Source organism: Heterodontus francisci, chromosome 1, assembly GCF_036365525.1.
Source record: "Heterodontus francisci isolate sHetFra1 chromosome 1, sHetFra1.hap1, whole genome shotgun sequence".
NCBI lineage: Eukaryota > Metazoa > Chordata > Chondrichthyes > Heterodontiformes > Heterodontidae > Heterodontus > Heterodontus francisci.
Genome location: NC_090371.1, coordinates 73,266,422 through 73,287,649, shown reverse-complemented (window position 1 = coordinate 73,287,649; position 21,228 = coordinate 73,266,422). Strand labels below are relative to the sequence as shown.

General features: G+C 42.8%; 1 protein-coding gene across 1 annotated transcript in view; it reads left to right on the top strand.

The window, feature by feature from the left end:
* nol6 (nucleolar protein 6 (RNA-associated)) overlaps positions 1-21,228 on the top strand; it is a 152,624-nt gene that overhangs the window by 52,479 nt on the left and 78,917 nt on the right. The window contains exons 10-13 of the mRNA XM_068031659.1: positions 515-616; positions 13,717-13,832; positions 13,934-14,111; positions 18,851-18,973. Coding sequence (XP_067887760.1) covers positions 515-616; positions 13,717-13,832; positions 13,934-14,111; positions 18,851-18,973 — 519 coding nt within the window. The remainder of the gene's footprint in view (positions 1-514; positions 617-13,716; positions 13,833-13,933; positions 14,112-18,850; positions 18,974-21,228) is intronic.

The window sequence follows — 21,228 nt, the reverse complement described above, 5'->3', positions numbered from 1 at the left end:
CTATGAACATATGAATTAGGAGGAGTAGGCCACTCGGCCCTTTGAGCCTGCTCCACCATTCAACAAAGTCATGGCTGATCTGATTTGTAACCTCAATTCCACATTCCCACCTACCCCCAATAACCTTTCACCCCCTTGCTTCTCAAGAATCTATCTACCTCTGCCTTAAAAGTATTTAAAGACTCTGCTTCCACCGCCTTTTGAGGAAGAAAGAAGACTCATGACACTTGGAGAAAAAAATTCTCCTCATCTGTCATAAATGGATGACCCCTTATTTTTAAACAGTGACCCCCAGTCATTAAGGATTTTATACATTTTTGAAGTAATACTGTGTACTTCAAAGTGAGAATGTAGTTTGGTTATTTGTTTATCTAACAGAACTGTTGTGTTTTTTTGTGGAAATTGGGTGTCTAAGGTTGAGGCCAGTGGGGCATGAGGGCGAGGGCTATGATGTAAGGAAAATTGTTAATTGAAATGCAATTTATTAAAATTTGTTAACCACTTTCTCCCACAGCCATCACTTGGGGACTTTCAGCAGGCCTTTGAAGTTGTATTTGTGGATCCCTCAGGATTTGTAAACCTCTGTGCTGAGATGACGGCAAGCAAATACAAGCAGGTATACAAGGGAGGCAGTGGTGTGGTGGTAATGTCACTGGACTAGTAATCTTGAGACCTAGACTAATGCTCTGGGGACATGGGTTTGAATCCCACCATGGCAGATGGTGAAATTTGAATTCAATTAATAAATCTGGAATTAAAAGCTAGTCTATTGGTGACCATGAAACCATTGTCAAAAACCCATCTGGTTCACTAATGTCCTTTAGGGAATGAAATCTGCCGTCCTTACCTGGTCTGGCCTATATGTGACTCCAGGCCCACAGCAATGTGGTTGACTCTTAAATGCCCTCTGAAATGGCATAGCAAGCTACTCGGTTGTATCAAACTGCTAAAAGGTCTAAGAAAAGGAATACTGTTGGTGTACCTACATCCCAAGGACTACAGCAGTTCAAGAAGGCAGCTCAGGGGCAATTGGGGATGGGCAATAAATGCTGGCCTAACCAACAATGCCCACATCCCATGACCAAATTTAAAAAAAAATGTTTGCCACAGCTGGCAATTCTTTGCCATTGTGTGACAGATTTAAAAGGAAAAGTTTCTGCTCTGAAAATGTTTATGAAGGCAACTATACTAGGGCAAGGTTGGGAGAGAGTATAAATGTTGGATTTGGTATTTGTTAATATTTTAATACACTGCTTTTTTCAGTTTTCCCTCCTTCAAATTTGCTCCTCCTGTCCTGAAGATGCTGACTCATTCGAGGGTGTAGTTACACAGGGCTGGTCACTGCCCATCCTTTGGATATCTTGTCCAGATGGCCCTTCTTCTCATCATTGAAGATGGTGCCCTATTTGACCACATGGAGGATGGGAGCTGGACTGCAGCGATGTCTTATTTTTTATTCGTTCTTGAGTGTCACTGGCAAGGCCGGCATTTATTGCCTTTCCTCATTGTCCTTGAGAAGGTGGTGGTGAACCACTCCAGTCCATATGGTTTAGGTACACTCACAGTGCTGCTAGGGAGGGAGTTACAGGATTTTGACCCACCAAAGGTGAAGGAATAGTGATATAGTTCCAAGTCAGGATGGTGTGTGGCTTGGAGGGGAACTTGCAGATGGTGGTGTTCCCATACATCTGGTGCTTTTGTCCTTCTAGGTGGTTGAGGTCATGGGTTTGGAAGATGCTGTCGAAGGAGCCTTGGTGAGCTGCCGCAGTGCATCTTGTAGATGGTACATATTGCTGCCACTGTGTGCCAGTGATGGAGGGAGTGAATGTTTAAGCTGGTGGATGGGGTGTTGTTCAAACAGGCTGCTTATTCCTGGATGGTGTCGAGCTTCTTAAGTGTTGTTGGAGCTGCACTCATCCAGGTAAGTGCAGATTATTCCATCACACTCCTGACTTGTATACGGTGGACAGGCTTTGGGAAGTCAGGAGATGAGTTACTCGCCCCAGGATTCCCAGCCTCTGACCTGCTCTTGCAGCCACAGTATTTATGTGGCTGGTCCAGTTAAATTTCTGGCCAGTGGTAACCCCTAGGATATTGATAGTGAGGGATTCAGTGATGAGTAATGCTGTTGAATGTCAAGGGAAGATGCTAGATTTTGTCCTTTTGGAGATGGTCAATGCCTGGCACTTGTGTAGCACGAATGTCACTTGCCGCTTATCAGCCCAAGCCTGAATATTGTCCAGGTCTTGCTGCATGCAGGCAAGGACTGCTTCAGTGTCTGAGGATTTGCGAATGGTACTGAACACTGTGTAGTCATCAGTGAACATCCCCACTTCTGACCTTATGTTGGAGGGAAGATTGTTAAAGATTATTGGGTCAAGGACACTACCTTGAGGAACTTCAGTGATGTCATGGGGCTGAGATGACTGGCCTCCAATAACCACTGTCGTCGTCTTTTGTGCTAGGTATGACTCCAACCATTGGAGAGTTTTCCCCCTGATTCCCATTGACATCAGTTTTGTTAGGGCTCCTTGATGCCATACTCGGTCAAAGCTGCCTTGGTATCAAGGAGAGCTATAACACTGGCATCTACCTGGCAATGTGGAAAATTGCCCAGGTATGTCCTGTCCACAAAACGCGGGACAAATCCAACCCGGCCAAGTATCGCCCCATCCATCTACTCTTAATCATCAGCAAAATGATGGAAGGGGTCGTCGACAGTGCTATCAGGCAGCACTTGCTCAGCAATAACTTGCTCACTGGCGCTCAGTTTGGGTTCTGCCAATGCCGCTCAGCTCCTGACCTCATCACAGCCTTGGTCCAAACATGGACAAAAGAGGTGAGGTGAGAATGACTGCCCTTGACATCAAGGCAGCATTTGACCGAGTACGGCATCAAGGAGCCCTAGCAAAACTGGAGTCAGTGGAAATGGTGGAGGAAGGGGGGGAGTGGGGATCTCTCCGCTGGTTGGAGTCATGCCTAGCACAAAGGAAAATGGTTGTGGTTGTTGGAGGTCAATCATCTCAGTCCCAGGACGTCACTGCAGGAGTTCCTCAGGGTAGTGTCCTAGGCCCAACCATCTTCAGCTGCTTCATCAATGACCTTCCCTGCATCATAAGGGCAGAAGTGAGGATGTTCAGCACCATTTGCGATGACTCAGATATTGAAGCAGCCCATGTCGACATGCAGCAAGACCTGGACAACATCCAAGCTTGGGCTGATAAGTGGCAAACAAAAGAACAACAAAGAACAGTACAGCACAGGAACAGGCCATTCGGCCCTCCAGGCTTGCGCTGATCTTGATGCCTGCCTAAACTAAAACCTTCTGCACTTCCGGGGACTGTATCCCTCTATTCCCACCCTATTCATGTATTTGTCAATATGCCTCTTAAACGTCATTATCGTACCTGCTTCCACCACCTCCCCTGGCAGCAAGTTCCAGGCACTCACCACCCTCTGTGTAAAGAACTTGCCTCGCACATCCCCTCTAAACTTTGCCCCTCTCACCTTAAACCTATGTCCCCTAGTACTGACTCTTCCACCCTGGGAAAAAGCTTCTGACTATCCACTCTGTCCATGCTGCTCATAACATTGTAACCCTCTATCATGTCACCCCTCCACCTCCGTCGTTCCAGTGAAAACAATCCGAGTCTATCCAACTTCTCCTCATAGCTAATGCCCTCCAGACCAGGCAACGTCCTGGTAAACCTCTTCTGTACCCTCTCCAAAGCCTCCACGTCCTTCTGGTAGTGTGGCGACCAGAATTGCACGCAATATTCTAAATGTGGCCTAACTAAGGTTCTGTACAGCTGCAGCATGACTTGTCAATTTTTATACTCTATGCCCCAACTGATGAAGGCAAGCATGCCATATGCCTTCTTGACTACCTTATCCCCATGCGTTGCCTCTTTCAGTGACCTGTGGACCTGTACGCCCATATCTCTCTGCCTGTCAATACTCCTAAGGGTACTGTATACTTCCCACCTGTATTAGACCTTCCAAAATGCATCACCTCACATTTGTCCGGATTAAACTCCATCTGCCATTTCTCCGCCCAGGTATCCAACCGATCTATATCCTGTTGTATCCTCTGACAATCCGCATCACTATCCGCAACTCCACCAACCTTTGTGTCATCTGCAAACTTACTAATCAGACTAGCTACATTTTCCTCCAAATCATTTATATATACTACAAACAGATAAGGTCCCAGCACTAATCCCTGCGGAACACCACTAGTCACAGCCCTCCATTCAGAAAAGCACCCTTCCACTGCTACTCTCTGTCTTCTATGACCAAGCCAGTTCTGTATCCATCTTGCCAGCTCACCTCTGATCCCGTGTGACTTCACCTTTTGTACCAGTCTGCCATGAGGGACCTTGTCAAAGGCTTTACTGAAGTCCATATAGATAACATCCACTACCCTTCCTTCATCAATCATCTTCGTCATTTCTTCAATAAACTCAATCAAGTTAGTGAGACACGACCTTCCCTTCACAAAACCATGCTACCTCTCGCTAATAAGTTCATTTGTTTCCAAATGGGAGTAAATCCTGTCCCGAAGAATCCTCTCTAATAATTTCCCTACCACTGACGTAAGGCTCACCGGCCTATAATTTCCTGGATTATCCTTGCTACCCTTCTTCAACAAAGCAACAACATTGGCTATTCTCCAGTCCTCTGGGACCTCACCTGTAGCCAATGAGGATACAAAGATTTCTGTCAAGGCCCCAGCAATTTCTTCCTTTGCCGCCCTCAGTATTCTAGGGTAGATCCCATCAGGCCCTGGGGATTTATCTACCTTAATGCTTTGCAAGACGCCCAACACCTTTTTGATAACGACATGACCCAGACTATCTACACTCCCTTCCCTGGACTCATCATCCACCAAGTCCTTCTCTTTGGTGAATACTGATGCAAAGTACTCATTAGTACCTCACCCATTTCTTGTGGCTCCACACATAGATTCCCTTCTCTGTCCTTGAGTGGGCCAACCCTTTCCCTGGTTACCCTCTTGCTCTTTATATACGTATAAAAAGCCTTGGGATTCTCCTTAACATTTGCGCCACACAAGTGCCAGGCCATGTCCATCTCCAACCAGAGAGAATCTAACCATCTTCCCTTGAAGTTCAATGGCATTACTCATTGCTGAATCCTTCACTATCAACATCCTGGGGGTGACCCATTGATCAGAAACTGAACTGGACCAGCTGAATAAATACTGTGGCTATACGTTTGCGGACGACACAAAGGTTGGTGGAGTTGCGGATAGTGATGAGGATTGTTAGAGGATACAGCAGGATATAGATCGGTTGGAGACTTGGGCAGAGAAATGGCAGATGGAGTTTAATCCGGACAAATGTGAGGTAATGCATTTTGGAAGGTCTAATGCAGGTGGGAGAAGTATACAATAAATAGCAGAACCCTTAGGAGTATTGACAGGCAGAGAGATCTGGGCGTACAGGTCCACAGGTCACTGAAAGTGGCAACGCAGGTGGATAAGGTAGTCAAGAAGGCATACGGCATGCTTGCCTTCATCGGTCGGGGCATTGAGTATAAAAATTGGCAAGTCATGCTGCAGCTGTACAGAACCTTAGTTAGGCCACACTTAGAATATTGCGTGCAATTCTGGTCGCCACACTACCAGAAGGATGAGGAGGCTTTGGAGAGGGTACAGAAGAGGTTTACCAGGATGTTGCCTGGTCTGGAGGGCATTAGCTATGAGGAGAGGTTGGATAAACCCAGATTGTTTTCACTGGAACGACGGAGGTGGAGGGGTGACATGATAGAGGTTTACAAAGTTATGAGTGGCATGGACAGAGTGGATAGTCAGAAGCTTTTTCCCAGGGTGTAAGAGTCAGTTACTAGGGGACATAGGTTTAAGGTGAGAGGGGCAAAGTTTAGAGGGGATGTGCGAGGCAAGTTCTTTACACAGAGGGTGGTGAGTGCCTGGAACTTGCTGCCAGGGGAGGTGGTGGAAGCAGGTACCATAGCGACGTTTAAGAGGCATCTTGACAAATACATGAATAGGGTGGGAATAGAGGGATACGGTCCCCGGAAGTGCAGAAGGTTTTAGTTTAGGCAGGCATCAAGATCGGCGCAGGCTTGGAGGGCCGAATGGCCTGTTCCTGTGCTGTACTGTTCTTTGTTCGTTGTTCTTAGAGCAGGTCAGAGGCTGGGAATTGTGTGGCGAGTAATTCACCTCCTGACTTCTGAATGCCTGTCCACCATCTATGAGGCACAAGTAAGGAGTGTGATGGAATACACATCCAGGACAAAGCAGCCGCTCGATTGGCACCCCATCCACCACCTTAAACATTCACTCCCTTCATTACTGACGCACAGTGGCAGCAGTGTGTACCATCTACAAGATGCACGCAGCAATGGACCAAGGCTCCTTAGACAGCACCTTCCAAACCTGCGACCTCTACCAACTAGAAGGACAAGGGCAGCAGGTGCAATTCCCTCCAAGCCACACACCATACTGACTTGGAACTGTATCGCCATTCCTTCACTGTTGCTGGGTCAAAATCCTGGAACTCCCTTCCTAACAGCACTGTGGGTGTACCTACACACCAAGTGCTGCAGCGATTCAAGAAGACAGCTCACCACCACCTTCTTGAGGTCAATTAGGGATGGGCAATAAATGCTGGCCTAGCCAGCGATGCCCACATCCCATGCTAACATCTCACATTTTATTGCAACATTTCCACCAGACTGATTTTAATTTTTTAAAAAGTCACTCTCTCCTCACCTCTGGAATTCAGCTCTTTTGTCCATGTTTGGACCAAGGCTGTAATGAGGTCTGGAGCTGAGTGGCATTGGCAGAACCCAAAATAAGCAACAGTGAGTGGGTTATTGCCGGGTAAGTGCTGCTTGATGGCACTGTCAGTGACATCTTCCATCGCTTTGCTGATTGAGAGTAGACTGATAGGGTGGTAATTGACCAGGTTGGATTTATCCTGCTTTTTGTGGATGGGACATACCTGGGCAGTGTTCCACATTGTCAGGTAGATGCCAGTGTTGTAGCTGTACTGGAACAGCTTGGCTAAGGGTGTGGCTTGTTCTGGAGCACAAGTCTTCAGTACTTACAGCTCGGTTGTTGTTGTTAGGGCTGATAGTCTTTGCTGTGTTGAGCGCCTTCAGCTATTTCTTGATATCACATTGCGTGAATTGAATTTACTGAAGGCTGGCATCTGTGAAGTTGGCGACCTCAGGAGCAGTCCGAGATGGATCATCCACTTGGCACTTCTGGCTGAAAATGGTTGCAAAGCCTTGTCTTTTGCACTGAGGGTGCTGGCTCCCCCATCATTGCGGATGGCAATGTTTTTGGAGCCGCCTCCTCCGGTTTGTTGTAAAATTGTATACCATCATTCATGACTGGATGTGACAGGACTGCAGCGGTTTGATCTGATCCGTTGGTTGTGGCATCTCTTAGCTCTGTCTATCGCGTGCTGCTTTCTGTGTTGTAGCTTCCCCAGGTCATATTTACGTATGCCTGGTGCTGCTCCTGGCATGCTTTCCTACACTGCTCATTGAACCAGGGTTGGTCTCCCGGCTTGATGGTGATGGTCGAGTGAGGGATATGTCAGTCCATGAGGTTACAGATTGTGGTTGAATACAGTTCTGCTGTGGCTGCTGATCGGCCATAGCACCTTATGGATGCCCAATTTTGAGCTGCTAGATCTGTTCTCGAATCTATCCCATTTAGCACAGTGGTAGTGTCACACAACACAATGGTCGTTATCCTCAGTGTGAAGATGGGACTGCGTCTCCAGTGACAATGTGGTGGTCACTCTTACTAATACTGTTATGGACGGATGCATCTGTGACAGGTTTGTGAGGACGAGGTCAAACTGTGTTTTCTCTCTTGTTGGTGTTCTCACCACCTGCTGCAGGTCCGGTCTGGCAGATTTGTCCTTCAGGACTTGGCCAGTTTGGGCAGTAATGGTGCTATCGAACTACTCTCGGTGATGGACATTGAATTCCCCCACCCAGAGTACGTTCTGTACCCTTGCTACCCTCAGTGTTGCTTCCAAGTTGTGTTCAACATGAAGGAAGGGCCACTCCCTCCAGACTATATACCACTGTGTCACAACCTCAAGTGGGTTTGTCCTGCCAGTGGAACAGGACATACCCAGGAATGATGGTGGAGTAGTATGGGACATTGGCTGTAAGGTATGATTCAGTGAGTATGACTATGTGAGGCTGTTACTTGACTAGTCTGTGGTTCAGTTCTCACAATTTTGATGCAAGTTCCCAAATGTTAGTGAGGAGGACTTTGCAGGATCGACTGGGCAAGGTGTGCCTTTGTTCTTTCCGGTGCCTTGGGTCCTTACTGGGTGGTGGGTCACTGGTTTTATTCTTATTTGACTTTCCTGTAGCGGTTTGATACAACTGAGTGGTTTGTTGGGCCAGTTCAGAAGGCAGTTAAAAGCCACACTCATTGCTGTGGGTTTGAAGTTGCCTGTCGGACAGACCAGGTAAGGAAGGCGGATTTCCTCTCCTGAAGGACATTAATGAACCAGATGGGTTTTTACAACAATCTGGTAGTTTAATGATCATTATTAATGAGACCAACATTTTTTTTACATTCTAGATGTATTAATTAATTGAATTTACATTTCCCCAGCTGCCATGGCAGGATTTGTACTGATCTCTGAGGAGGATTAGTCCAGACTTGTCCAGTAGTAACATTACCAGTCTGCTACTGTCCCCTAGACATGTCCTCACCCAATGCTCACCCATGTGCACTTTTCACTGAGAACCATTGAATAATGAACAGGAGTAGGAATCAATTAGGCACTTCAAGCCTTTTTTGCCACTGTAGTGAGATCTGCTAACTCAGCATAGATCAGTAATTTTCACAGTGTTAGCTGAAAATACAAGTCTCTATTCCTTCATCTGAGTCATTGATAAATATAGGGAGAAGATGGGGCTCCACTACAGATCTCTGGAAAATGCCACTCGTCACATCTCGCGACTCACAGTATGTACCCTTTATCCCTACTCTCCGACTCCTACCTCCCAAACAATTTCCAACCAATGTCACAAGGTTACTTCAAGTTCCATTCACTTTCACCTTTGGTACTAACCTCTTGTGTGGAACCATATCAAATACTTTCTGGACGTCCATATAGATAAAATCTTGCAGCATGGAAATCATTTGGTCTGTCGTCCCTGTGCAGGCTCTTTGAAAGAGCTTTCCAATTAACTCCTATAGCCCTGCAAATTAGGCCTCTTCCCTTGTCCAATTGCCTTTTGAAAGTTTCTGTGAAATCTGAATCTGATTTCCCCCATCCTTTCAAGTAGTGCGTTCCAGATCTTAACAACTCTGTGTGAAAATCATTTTCATTTTCCCCTCTAGTTCTTCTGCCAAATATTTTAAATCCATGACGTCTGGTTACTGACCTGCTTGACCCACAAGAGCAAGTAGAGATGGAAAATAAATACTGGCCTTGCCAGTGATGCTCGCATCCCGTGAATAATTTTTATTTAAATTGCTAAAGGAAACCGTTTCCTTCTGTTCGTTGTATCAAAATCGCTCGTAGTTTTGACCAAACCCCTCTGCTCTAAGGAGAACAATGTCTCTACGTAACTGAAGTCCCCTTTCCCTAGTATTATGCTGGTAAAGCACCTGTGTATCCTCTCCAAGGCCTTGACATCGTTCCGAAAATGTGGTGCCCAGAACTATACACAACACTCCAGCTGAGGCTTAGCCAGTGATCTGTAAAGGATTAGCATGACTTCCTTGTTTTTGTGTTCAGTGCCCCTATTTACAAAGCCAAGTATTCTATGCTTTTTCTTAACTATCTTATCAACTTGCCCTGTCACCTTCAACGATTTGTGACTATGCACCCCATGGCCCTTCTGCTCTTGCACCCATCTCAAAATGGTACCATTTAGATTATACTGCCTCTCCATGTTGATCCTCCCAAAGTGCATGACTTTACACTCTTCCACATTAAATTGCATCTGACACGTGTCTGCCCGTTTCATCGGTATGTCTATGCCCTCCTGAAGTCTATCCTGCTCACCATTTACTAGGTTTCCAAGTTTTGTACCATCTGCAAATCCCTAACTTGTACTCTCTTGCACCCAAGTCCAGGTCATTTATAAGCAAGAAGATAAGCAATGGTTGCAACACTGACGCTGGGAGACCTCGCTGCAGACTTCTGTCCAGACGGAAAAACATCTGTTCACCACTATAATAAAAGCAAAATACTGCAGATGTTGGAAATCTAAAATAAAAACAATAAATGCTGGAAATACTCAACAGGTCTGGCAGCATCTGTGGAGAGACAAGTGGAGTTAACGTTTCAGGTCAGTGACCCTTCATCAGATGAAGGGTCACTGACCTGAAACGTTAACTCAGCTTCTCTCTCCACAGATGCTGCCAGACCTGCTGAGTATTTCCAGCATTTATTGTTTTTATATCTGATCACCACTACTCTCTGCCTGCTGTCCCTTAGCCAATTATGTACCCAAGTTACCACCTTTAATCCCATGTGCTTCTATTTTCTGAATAAGTCTGCTGTACTTTGTCAAATGCCTTTTGAAAGTCCATATCTATAAAATTTACTGCACCACCTTAATCAAACCTCCCTGTTACTTCATCAAAGAACTCAAGCAGGTTAGACAAACAATTTGCCTTTAATAAATCTGTGCTTGCTGCCCCTTATTAACAGATACTTCCCCAAGTGAGAATTAATTTTGTCCTTGTCAAAGGTCTCTAGTAGTTTTCCCATCACTGATATTAAACTGGCCAGGTAGTTACCAGTTTTAACCCTTTGGATAACATCCATAGATACTCGCTTATTTACATGTTAGTCATCTCCTCAAAGAAGAAAGGCAGCTAGATTAGTCAACTGGGATTTGCCTTTTACAGGTTCATGCTGATCTCTGATTGGCTTAAATTGATCCAAGACAGATTTTAATAACTTCCCCACAACTGATGTCAGACTGAAAGGTCTGTCGTTACCTGGCTTCTCTCTCCCAGTCTTCTTAAATAATGGAATGACATTTGCAATTTTGCAATCCGACTGCACAGTTCCCATATCAAGAATTTTGAAAGATTATGAACCAATGAATCTCAAGTTTCCTCGCCTATCTCTTTAATCCTGGGGTGGTAACTATCAGATCCTGGAGATTTATGGCTTCAGTCCCATTTATTTTTTCTATTACCATTTTTTAAAAAGTTGGATTAAATCTATTAAAGTTCCTCCCTTGGTTTAGTTTTAATTTCCCTTGTATGGGTGGAATTTTATCTGCTGCCTCTATCGTGAAGACCAATGCTCACAAGTCTGTCTAATTATCGATTATATAATATTTCCAGCATCTGTCTTTAATGAGCCTACGTTTCACTTAACTTCTCCCTCTCACTATACTTATGAAAACTTTCACTGCTGGCTTTGATATCCCTTGCATATTCCTTTTTACAGCTCTTAATACTTTCCTGTATCCCTTTGTTGCTTTTTATAGCTCTTTTATTGCCACTGAATTTCCAGTTTTCTTTGCATTTCTGTAAGCCTCTTCTGTGACAATTTAATGACTGCAGTATAAGGTGACCTGACTGCACAACTCTGTTGGACAGTTTCAAGTGTCACGGCAGAATCTAAAATGGACAATATACTGTTCTAAAAACAGAAAATGCTGGAAATGCTCAGCGTGTCTGGCAGCATCTGTGGAGAGACAAACACTTAACATTTCAAGTCGATGACCTCTTTGTAAGAACTGATAGGTTATAGACCTGAAATGTTAATTCTATCAGTTCTTACAAAGAGGTCATCCAGCAATTTTTAGTTTCAATTTCACACTTCCAACATCTGCAGTATTTTGCTTTTAACATTGCTGTACTGTTTAGGTAGAGCTCCTTAGTCATAAAGCTACAAAGCTTTAATTTTGGTCTCATTGAGGTTTTTATTTTAAAAGGGGTGCAGGAATGTAACCCCTTTTTTTCCAACAACTTTTTGTGGTTCATATATGGTTGGGTTTTACACTTAAGGGGCCTTGTCCCTCCCTATCGCTGTAATCTCCTCCAGCCCCACAACCCTCAGATATCTGCGCTCATCTAATTCTGGCCTCTTGAGCATCCCTGATTTAATTGCTCCATCATTGGTGACTGTGCCTTCAGTTGCCTGAGCCCTAAGCTCTGGATTTCCTAACTGCACCTCTCTGCATTTCTCCCTTGCTTAAGCTACTCTTTAAAGCACCTGCCTCTATGACCAAGCATTTTGTCATCTGACCTAATATCTCCTTATGTAGCTTGGTGTCATATTTTATTTTATAGTGCTCCTGTGAAGTGCCTTGTGCTGTTTTATTATGTTATAGTTGTTATATAAATATAAGTTGTTGATGTTCAACTTGGGTTTGGTGTCACCAGCCAATCCCCCATGTGGACCTTGTATCTCCTATAATGTGGAGTGTGCCTTTGCTTGCCTGATACCTAGGTAAAAGATAGTAAGACACAAATTTATCTGCGATAAAATCTTTATAGTAATTTTTTTTATTTCACAAAGAACAGTTAAATAAACTAGCTGATAGAAAACACAAATTACAGTAAGTGCCATCTTTGCTATTCTCCTCCTGATGTTTATCAAAACAAACAAGCTTCTCCCTATGAGTTTAACTTAAGTGGTGAACCTGAGCATCGGACTTGGCTTTGCTGGCGTTTATCTCCTTCTGAGGTAAACTGCTTTACAGAAATATAATTTAAAGCTGACCTGATATGAAGCCCATTTACAAAGCACTTCATTTAATTTAATTTATGGTATAAAATATTTTAGCTCTGTTTTCTATAATGTTTGACAAATGACACAACACGTTGCCCAACAGGCCACCAAATATATAAAGCAGATATAAACCACTTCTTTTTGCTCAATTGACATGATCATATTAATACTGTTTTTTGTTTGTCAAATAGATGTCACTGACTTTGCTTTCTAAGCTAAACATGCATTAAACCGACTGGGTATTTTTCTGTGTGGTTATTCATCTCTCAAGCTGACGCAAGTAATAAGGAATTCAAATCAGTAATCTAATACAGACAAAAAATACATTCGGGTAAGAGCAGTGCTTTGTCAAGTGAAAACTGGAATAGCAAAGCTGCTTGAAATCCTCCCCCAGGAAAAGAGATCAGGTGAATAAAAGATTTTTATTTAAAAAAAAAAAATTACTATAAAGATTTTATCGCAGATTGTTTAGTCACTGTTTGGTTCTCAGAAATTAGACATTTCGGGACTATGGTGGAATAGTGTGGTGCCTTGGAGCATCACTGGAAATGCCACTGAGTATTGGACCTTATGTTTAATATTCCTCTCATCCTCCCACTTCCTGGCCCAGATACCAAACTGCAGGAGAAAAAAAGTTAGAGGAGCTATCAGCTGACCACTCTTGCTGCTTTCCACATGGTCACCTTGCCAGCATCATTGACAAACTCTGGAAAAATATTGCAATTCTTTTGACGCTTGCTGTCTGTGGCCTGGAAGTATCTGAAGCAAGGGGCAAATCGAAAATAACATACTGCTCAAATTCAGCGACTCTTAACTGTAACTAGTAAACCCTTACCCAAAAGCAGATGTGAAAGAACCAAAGAGATAAATAATTGTTTGGTAACTAGGAACAGATCCACGTGTGCATTTTTGTTACTGTGTGTATGTATTTGGAACAAGTCAGGAGTTATCCGTTGAGGTTTTCTGTTGTCTGGTAATCTTCTAGATTCAATATGAAGCGCAGATGTCAATGGAAATTCTTGACAACAAGACAGTGGATGGATTTGAAATGCTTTTGATGACTTCGAAGCATCTTATTCAAACATTTGACCACGTCTTCCAGTAAGAACTATTTTTTTTTCTTTAAATGGTATTTTGACCGTATCAAAAGAACATTTTGTGCATGAACAATTACACATTTAAAAAAAAAAATTTCTCAATAGTCTCAAGAACCTGGCCAAGCTGCAGGAAGGCTGTAAAAAGATGAAACTGCTCAACGAATTGATTGATCACGGGGGTAACTACATTGCGGCAATCTTGCCGCACCTTCTGTCACTATTAACCCGTGGACTGGGGCAGCGGATTCACCTTCTTTCTCATTCTCTTCTTCAAACCTCTGAAGTAAGTCCAATGATCTTACTCATTGACAACTTAATATCATTAGCATTGTGGAGCAATAATTGTATATGTTGGAAATTATATTTTCCTGTCATTTTAGTATGCTGAATAATGACTTCTTGCTCATGAGCTGCAGCTAGTTTCATTAGTATTAGTTAGTTCCCAAAATATTATTGATTTGATCCTTTTTCATTATTTTAAAGGAATGTAAAACCCAGTAGCTCAAGCAGCCATTTATAAGATCATAAGAAATAGGAGCAAGAGTAGGCCATTCGGCCCCTCGAGCCTGCTCTGTCATTCAATAAGATCATGGCTGATCTGATTGTGGCCTTGACTGCACTTTTTCGCCTGCCCCCGATAACCCTTAGCTCCTTTGCAGATCAACAATCTGCCTAACTCAGTCCTGAATTTATTCAATGACCCAGCCTCCACTGCTTTCTGGGAAAGAGAATTCCAAAGATTAACGACCCTCTGAGAGAAGAAATTCCTCCTCATCTCTCTTAAATGGGAGACCCCTTATGTTTAAACTGTGCCCCCTAGTTTTAGATTCCCCTACGAGGGGAAACATCCTTTTAGCATCTACCCTGTCTAGTCCCCTCAGAATCTTATATGTTTCATTAAGATCATCACTCATTCTTCTAAACTGCAGTGAATATAGACCCAACCTGCTCAACCTTTCCTCATAAGGCAACCCCTTCATCCCTGGAATCAGCCTAGTGAACCTTCTCTGATCTGCTTCCAGTGCAAGTATATCCCTCCTTAAGTGAAGAGACCAAAACTGTACACAGTATTCTAGATGTGGTCTCACCAGTGCCCTGTGCTGTTGTAGCAAGACTTCCCTACTTTTATATACTCCATCCCACTTGCAATAAATACCAAGATTCTATTTGCGTTCCTAATCACTTGCTGTACCTGCAAGCTAACTTTCTGTGACTCAAGTACAATGATACTCCGATCCCTCTGTCGTGCAGCATTCTGCAGTCTCTGTTTAAATAATAATCTGCTTTTCTACCCGCCAAAGTGGACAACTTCACATTTTCCCACATAATGCTCCATCTGCCAAATTTTTGCCCACTCACTTAACCTATCTATATCTGTTTGGAGACACTTGTTGTCCTCACAAGCTTTCCTACTGATCTTTGTATCATCTGCAAATTTGCTACAATACACTCGGTCCCTTCATCCAAGTCATTAATGTAGAGCGTAAGTAGTTGAGGCCCGAGCACTGATCCCTGTGGCACTCCACTAGTTACAAATTGCTAACCTGAAAATGCCCCACTTATTCCGACTCTCTGTTTCCTGTTAGTTAGCCAATCGTCTGTCCATGCTAATATATTATCCCCGGAACCATAAGCTCTTATCTTATGTAATCTTTTTATGTGGCACCTTATCGAATGCCTTTTGGAATCCAAATGCACTACATCTACTGGTTCCCCTTTATCCACTCTGCTTGTTACATCCTCAAAGAACTCTAATAAATTTGTCAAACACTATTTCCCTTTCACAAGACCATGTTAACTCTGCCTGATTGCATTATGATTTTCTAAATGTCCTGCTATGACTTCCTAAATAATGGGTTCCATAATTTTCCCAATGACAGATGATGACCTAACTGACCTATAGTTTCCTGCTTTCTGTCTCCCTCCTTTCATGAATAGAGGTGTTACATTTGCATTTTTCCAATCTGCTGGGACCTTTCCAGAATGTAGGGAATTTTGGAAGATTACAGTCAATGCATCCACTACCTCTGCAGCCGCATCTTTTAAGAGCCTAGATAGAAGGCCATCAGGTCCAGGGGACTTGTCAGCCTTTAATCCCATTAGTTTTCCTAGTACTTTTTCTCTACTGATAGTGATTGTTTTAAGTTCCTCCCTCCCTTTTGCCTCTTGATTTTCTACTATTCTTGGGATGCTTGTGTCTTCTACTGTGAAGGCAGATAAAAAATACTTGTTCAAAGTCTCTGCCATTTCGTTGATTCCCATTATTAATTCCCCAGTCTCGTACTCAAACCAGCGCTTACTTTAGCTACTCTTTTCCTTTATTTATTTATATATATATATTTGTAGATGCTTCTACTATCTGTTTTTATTTCTTGCTAGTCTACTCTCATACTCTAATTTCTCTAATTTATCCATCTATTATTTTCTTAGCCATTGTTATAACCAGGTGAGAAAGAGGTCTAGGGTTCCCTTTCAGCCTTCACCTGGTTTTACTGTAACAGGGTTTAATTTTAAACACACTGTTTTTAGCTCCCCCTTGGTGAATCCTTGTTCACTGCTTTTCAATTATAAGGCAAAGAAACCAGCACAAACAGCTTTCTTAGGTTTAAAGAAAAGTTGAAATTTGTTAAACTTAAACTCTAATTCGGTTAACGCCTACAGATACAAGCTGCGCCTCACGTTAGCATGCATTCGCGATACACACATGCAAATAGAGACAGAAAAGAGCAGAAGAAAAATAAAGTGGAAAGGTTTGAGGCAATATCTGAAGAGTTGTTGTTATGGTTCTTCGAGCTCACTGTAGAGTCCTTGATTGTAGGTAGATCTTGCTTTTCGTTGGGGCCCAGTATTATTCTTAAACCTTGTTCGCCGTAGGAGACTTTTCTCTCTTGGGGTTCATGTGTCTTCAGTGGATTCAGAGGCTTGTGAGAAATAGATGGGAGCAGACAGGAGAGAGATCTTCTCAGTCCAGGAGCAAACAGACTTTCTCCCCAAACTGTTTGTACAAATTCAAAAACCTCAGGTTGCCCAGCAGGTTAGTCATGTGATGAGCTGGTTTGACGATGTCCGTTTGTGTATTCGGCCATCTTAGCAGTCAACCTGGAATGCGAGCTCCCACACCTTAAGCATCTGGTGATCAAAAGTCCATTGTGGGTTGAATGTCAGGGAATGGCTGCTTAGTCCTTCCAAACACCATCTGTTAATATGCAAATGTCTTTTCCAGCCACGGCTGATCTGTACAACTAGTCCTCCTCTCACTCCAGTAACAGTTTAAAATCAATTGTTCATGACAAAATTAATGTGCCTCATTCTTGGTAGGTGGGGGCGTAGCATGATAGCCATCCTTTGCTGGTTTCTAAAAATTTTCCCAATCTGCTGGCCTACCACCAATCTTCACAGCATTTTACCCCTTTTCTTTCAATTTGATACCATCCTTAACTTCCTTAGTTAGCCATGGATGGTGCATCCTTCTCATAGAGTCTTTCTTTCTCAATGGTTATATATCTCTGAGAGATATGAAATGTCTCCTTAAATGTCTGCCACTGCTTCTCTGCCATCTTACCTTCTAACCTATTTTCCCAGTCCACTTTAGTCAACTCTGTCTTCATACCCTTGTGATTGCCATTTCTTTTATTGGATTTACTCCCTCCTCTCTAAGTCCATTGTTTTTCATTTGTAGCTTATTTAATTGTTCAGACTACTCTGTCAGCATGAGGGCACTAACCTGATTAGTGATGAGAGATCATGAGTTCAAATCCCACTGTGGCAAATACTGAAATTGAAGTCAATTAATCTGGTATCTTGTGGGCTAGTACCTAAACATTACCATGAAAGCTGCCAGATTGTCCAAACTCACGTGCTTCACTAATATCCTTCAGGGAAGGGAACCTGTTGCCTCTATCCAGACTGGCCGATTTGCCACTCCAGTTTCACAATATTTGGTTGGCTTTTAATGCTCTTTGAGGTAGCCTAACAAACCACTCGGATATAAAACAACTGCCATTGAACAGAACAATAAGAGAAATATTGGACAAACCTATTCAGTCAGGCATTCTCAGCCCAGGCAAATCTGCTAAGTCTTCCTTGGCAACATCTGAGGAATAGCATACAAGTTGGCAGATCTGTGCCCCAGACTAGTTATATAATAGCCTACACTATCGGCTTTGAAGGGAGAGGCATCCAATGTTGCTGTTCCACGTGGCCCTATAGTAACTTCTGCAAAATGTATATGAAGAGACAGGGTGATGGCAAGATTGAGCTCTGCTGCATTGGTTAGGTGATACTTCAGACCAGGAGGGACCCAGGCTCGATCTCCACTCGACTGAGTTAGTTGATCTCAGTTGGGGGAGTGGGGCTGGTGGAAACACTTGGCCTTAATGTCCTTTGATAAGGATGGTGGGGAAGCGAGCAGGGTTTTCACTGCTGCTCACTGTTCAATTGACTCCTTTTATGAAATGTTGGAGTGTAGATGTTGGTGAGGATAGGCTATGGTGTCTCCTGTGATTGAGTGGCAAGCAGATCCACATAGTTGAGGCTTACATAGGAAGAATGATCATCAGGATGAGGTACCAGAAGACTGTTGATGCTGTAGAAATGTTCGTCCATTATCCTTTTGGAGATTATTGTTATTAAAGCCTTAAAAATACTTCCATCACAGTTATTTTCGGAAATGTAATGTGCACTCAATTTAAATGAGTTTGAAGGCACTCTTCTTGGATACTGAAACAGTACCAATTTTGTTCACTGCTATAGTAATGGTAGATAGATTAGAATAAAACATTTTACATGGATTGTGGTCTTCAAACTGTAGGATCTGTATCATTGTTTTAATAACTCGTGTTTATGAATGGCTCCCATTCGCGACAGCAAAAAATGTTGAGAATGAGCACTGTACTGAACAATGCAAGTGAAGCACTATATTACTGACCTATAAAGATGGAGACTTACATATTTATATAGTATTGTAAAATTACATTTGTGTTTGTATTAAAGTAACAAACCTTTTTTGTTCCTTTCATACAGTGGCTGATAAATACAGATCCTCCAAAACACAAGGATGCCAGATATTTATCATTTGGTATTTTACTGAACCCTGAGTTTTCTGCCAATGTTCTGGAAAAGGGACCTCAGGCAGATAGTCCTGAGGTAAAGATTTTTTTAAAGTTTAGAATGGGTGTATCTGTTAAATTGCTATTCCTCCCAGTAGATTATGCTGTTTGCATTTTCAGGAAATAGTGTAGAGTTTATTAGTCGAGTCAGTGTAGCTTCAGCGTGTGTTTATGGCTACTTTTCTGAATATTAATTTTTTGAGTAAGGTGATTTACGGTTACATCACGTGAATTGCTCTTGAAAAAAACAGTTGTTTTCTTGAAAGACGAGTCCTTAGACGAACTGTTAGGACTAGAACAGTATGTCAAGGAACCAACTAGAGAATGGGCTATTGGAGATCTAATATTGTGCAGTGTGAAAGGACTAATTAATAATCTCGTTGTAAAGGAGCTTCTAGAGAAGAGTGACCATACTATGATAGAATTTTACATTAGGTTTGAAAGTGCTGTAGTTCCAAAACTAGGGTCTTAAATCTAAACAAAAGAAACTACGAAGGTACGAGGGGCAAATTGGTTGTGGTAGATTGGGAAAACGACATTAAAAGGTATGATGGTAGATAGGCATTTAAAGAACTAATACATGGTTTACAACAAATTTACATTATTTTGAGGCACAAAAACCCAGCAGGAAAGGTAATCCAACCATGGCTAACAAGAGAAGTTAAAGATTGTATTGGATCAAAGGAAGAGGTTTATAAAGTTGCCAAAAAATGTAGGAAGTCTGAGGATTGGCAGCATTTTAGAATGCAGCAAAAGAGGACCAAGAAACTGATGGAGAAAATAAAATATGAAAGTAAACTAGCGAGAAACACAAAAATGGACGTAAAATCTTCTATAGGTATGTAAAAAGGAAAAGATTAGTAAAGAAAAATGTGGGCCCACTACAGGCAGAGTCAGGAGAATTTATAGTGGATGTGTCAGTAGTCATCCACAATTCTATAGATTCTGGAACTGTTCCTTAAGATTGGAAGGTAGCAAATGTAACCCCACTATTTAAGAAAGGAAGGAGAGTGAAAGCAGGGAACTATAGACCTACATGAACTACAATCTGACATCAGTAGTAGGGAAAATGCTAGAATCTATTATAAGGGTGTGATAACTGGGCATTTAGAAAATAATGGTAAGATTGGGCAGAGTCAACATGAATTTATGAAAGGGCAATCATGTTTGACAAACCTGTTGTAGTTTTTTGAGGATGTAACTAACAGAATAGATAAGGGGGAAACCAGTTGATGTGGTGGTCAAAATTAGAGCACCGGGGTTTGTGAGTAATATACTGGCATGGATTGAGAATTGTTTAATGGATAGAAAACAGACAGTAGGAATAAACAGGTCATTCTTAGGGAGGCAAGCTGTGACTAGTAGGGTAACTAGTGGAGCTGCCATGAGATCACCACTGTCACCACTCGTCGCCAGCATTTTCATGGAAGAGTTCGAACAAGCAGCACTTCAATCAGCTATTCTTCAACCTAACTTCTGGCTCCGATACATTGATGACACTTTCATCATATGGCGTATGATAGGAGAGATCTTCACAGCTTCCTTAATAACCTTAATAACCAACACCCAAGCATCAATTTCACCGTGGAGACAGAACAACAACTTTCAATACCATTCCTTGATCTCATCTCTCTAACGCACACCAAGTCTACCGTAAGCCCACTCACAATAACAGATATCTGAACTATCATTCTTTCCATCACCCCTCCACCCTCATCAGAAGAGCCTACTCCATCAGCGACAAGAAACATAGATAGCAAGAACTACACAATATCAAGTCTCCACTTCAACTCAATGGATTTCCTTCCCACAAAATCAGCACACATTCACCTGTTACTCGCACTGGAACAACTCTACCTCAACCAAGACAAGAGTCGTCCTCCCGTACATCGGCTGCACCTTGCACAGACTACAGCATATACTCAAGTCAGAGGACGTAAAAGCCGGGCACAAGTCACCCAAGAAGCTCCACTCCATCCTCCATACCCACAAAGACAAGAAATCATCTGAACAAACCAGAATTCTACAGCATACCATGTGACTACGGACTTGTCTACATCGGGGAAACAGGCTGCAGTCTACACATCACACTCCAGGAGCACCAAGCCTGCTTCAAACACAACGAATGGGACAAGTCAGCTATCATCAAGCACACTCAACTTAACAACCGCTGCATTGAATGGTCCAACTCCAAGCTCATCCATCATGCGCCGGCATACTAGACATGTCAGGGAGGCTATGGAGATCTACCAACATGACACCATCCGCCAAGACAGTGTCCTACTCATCAGT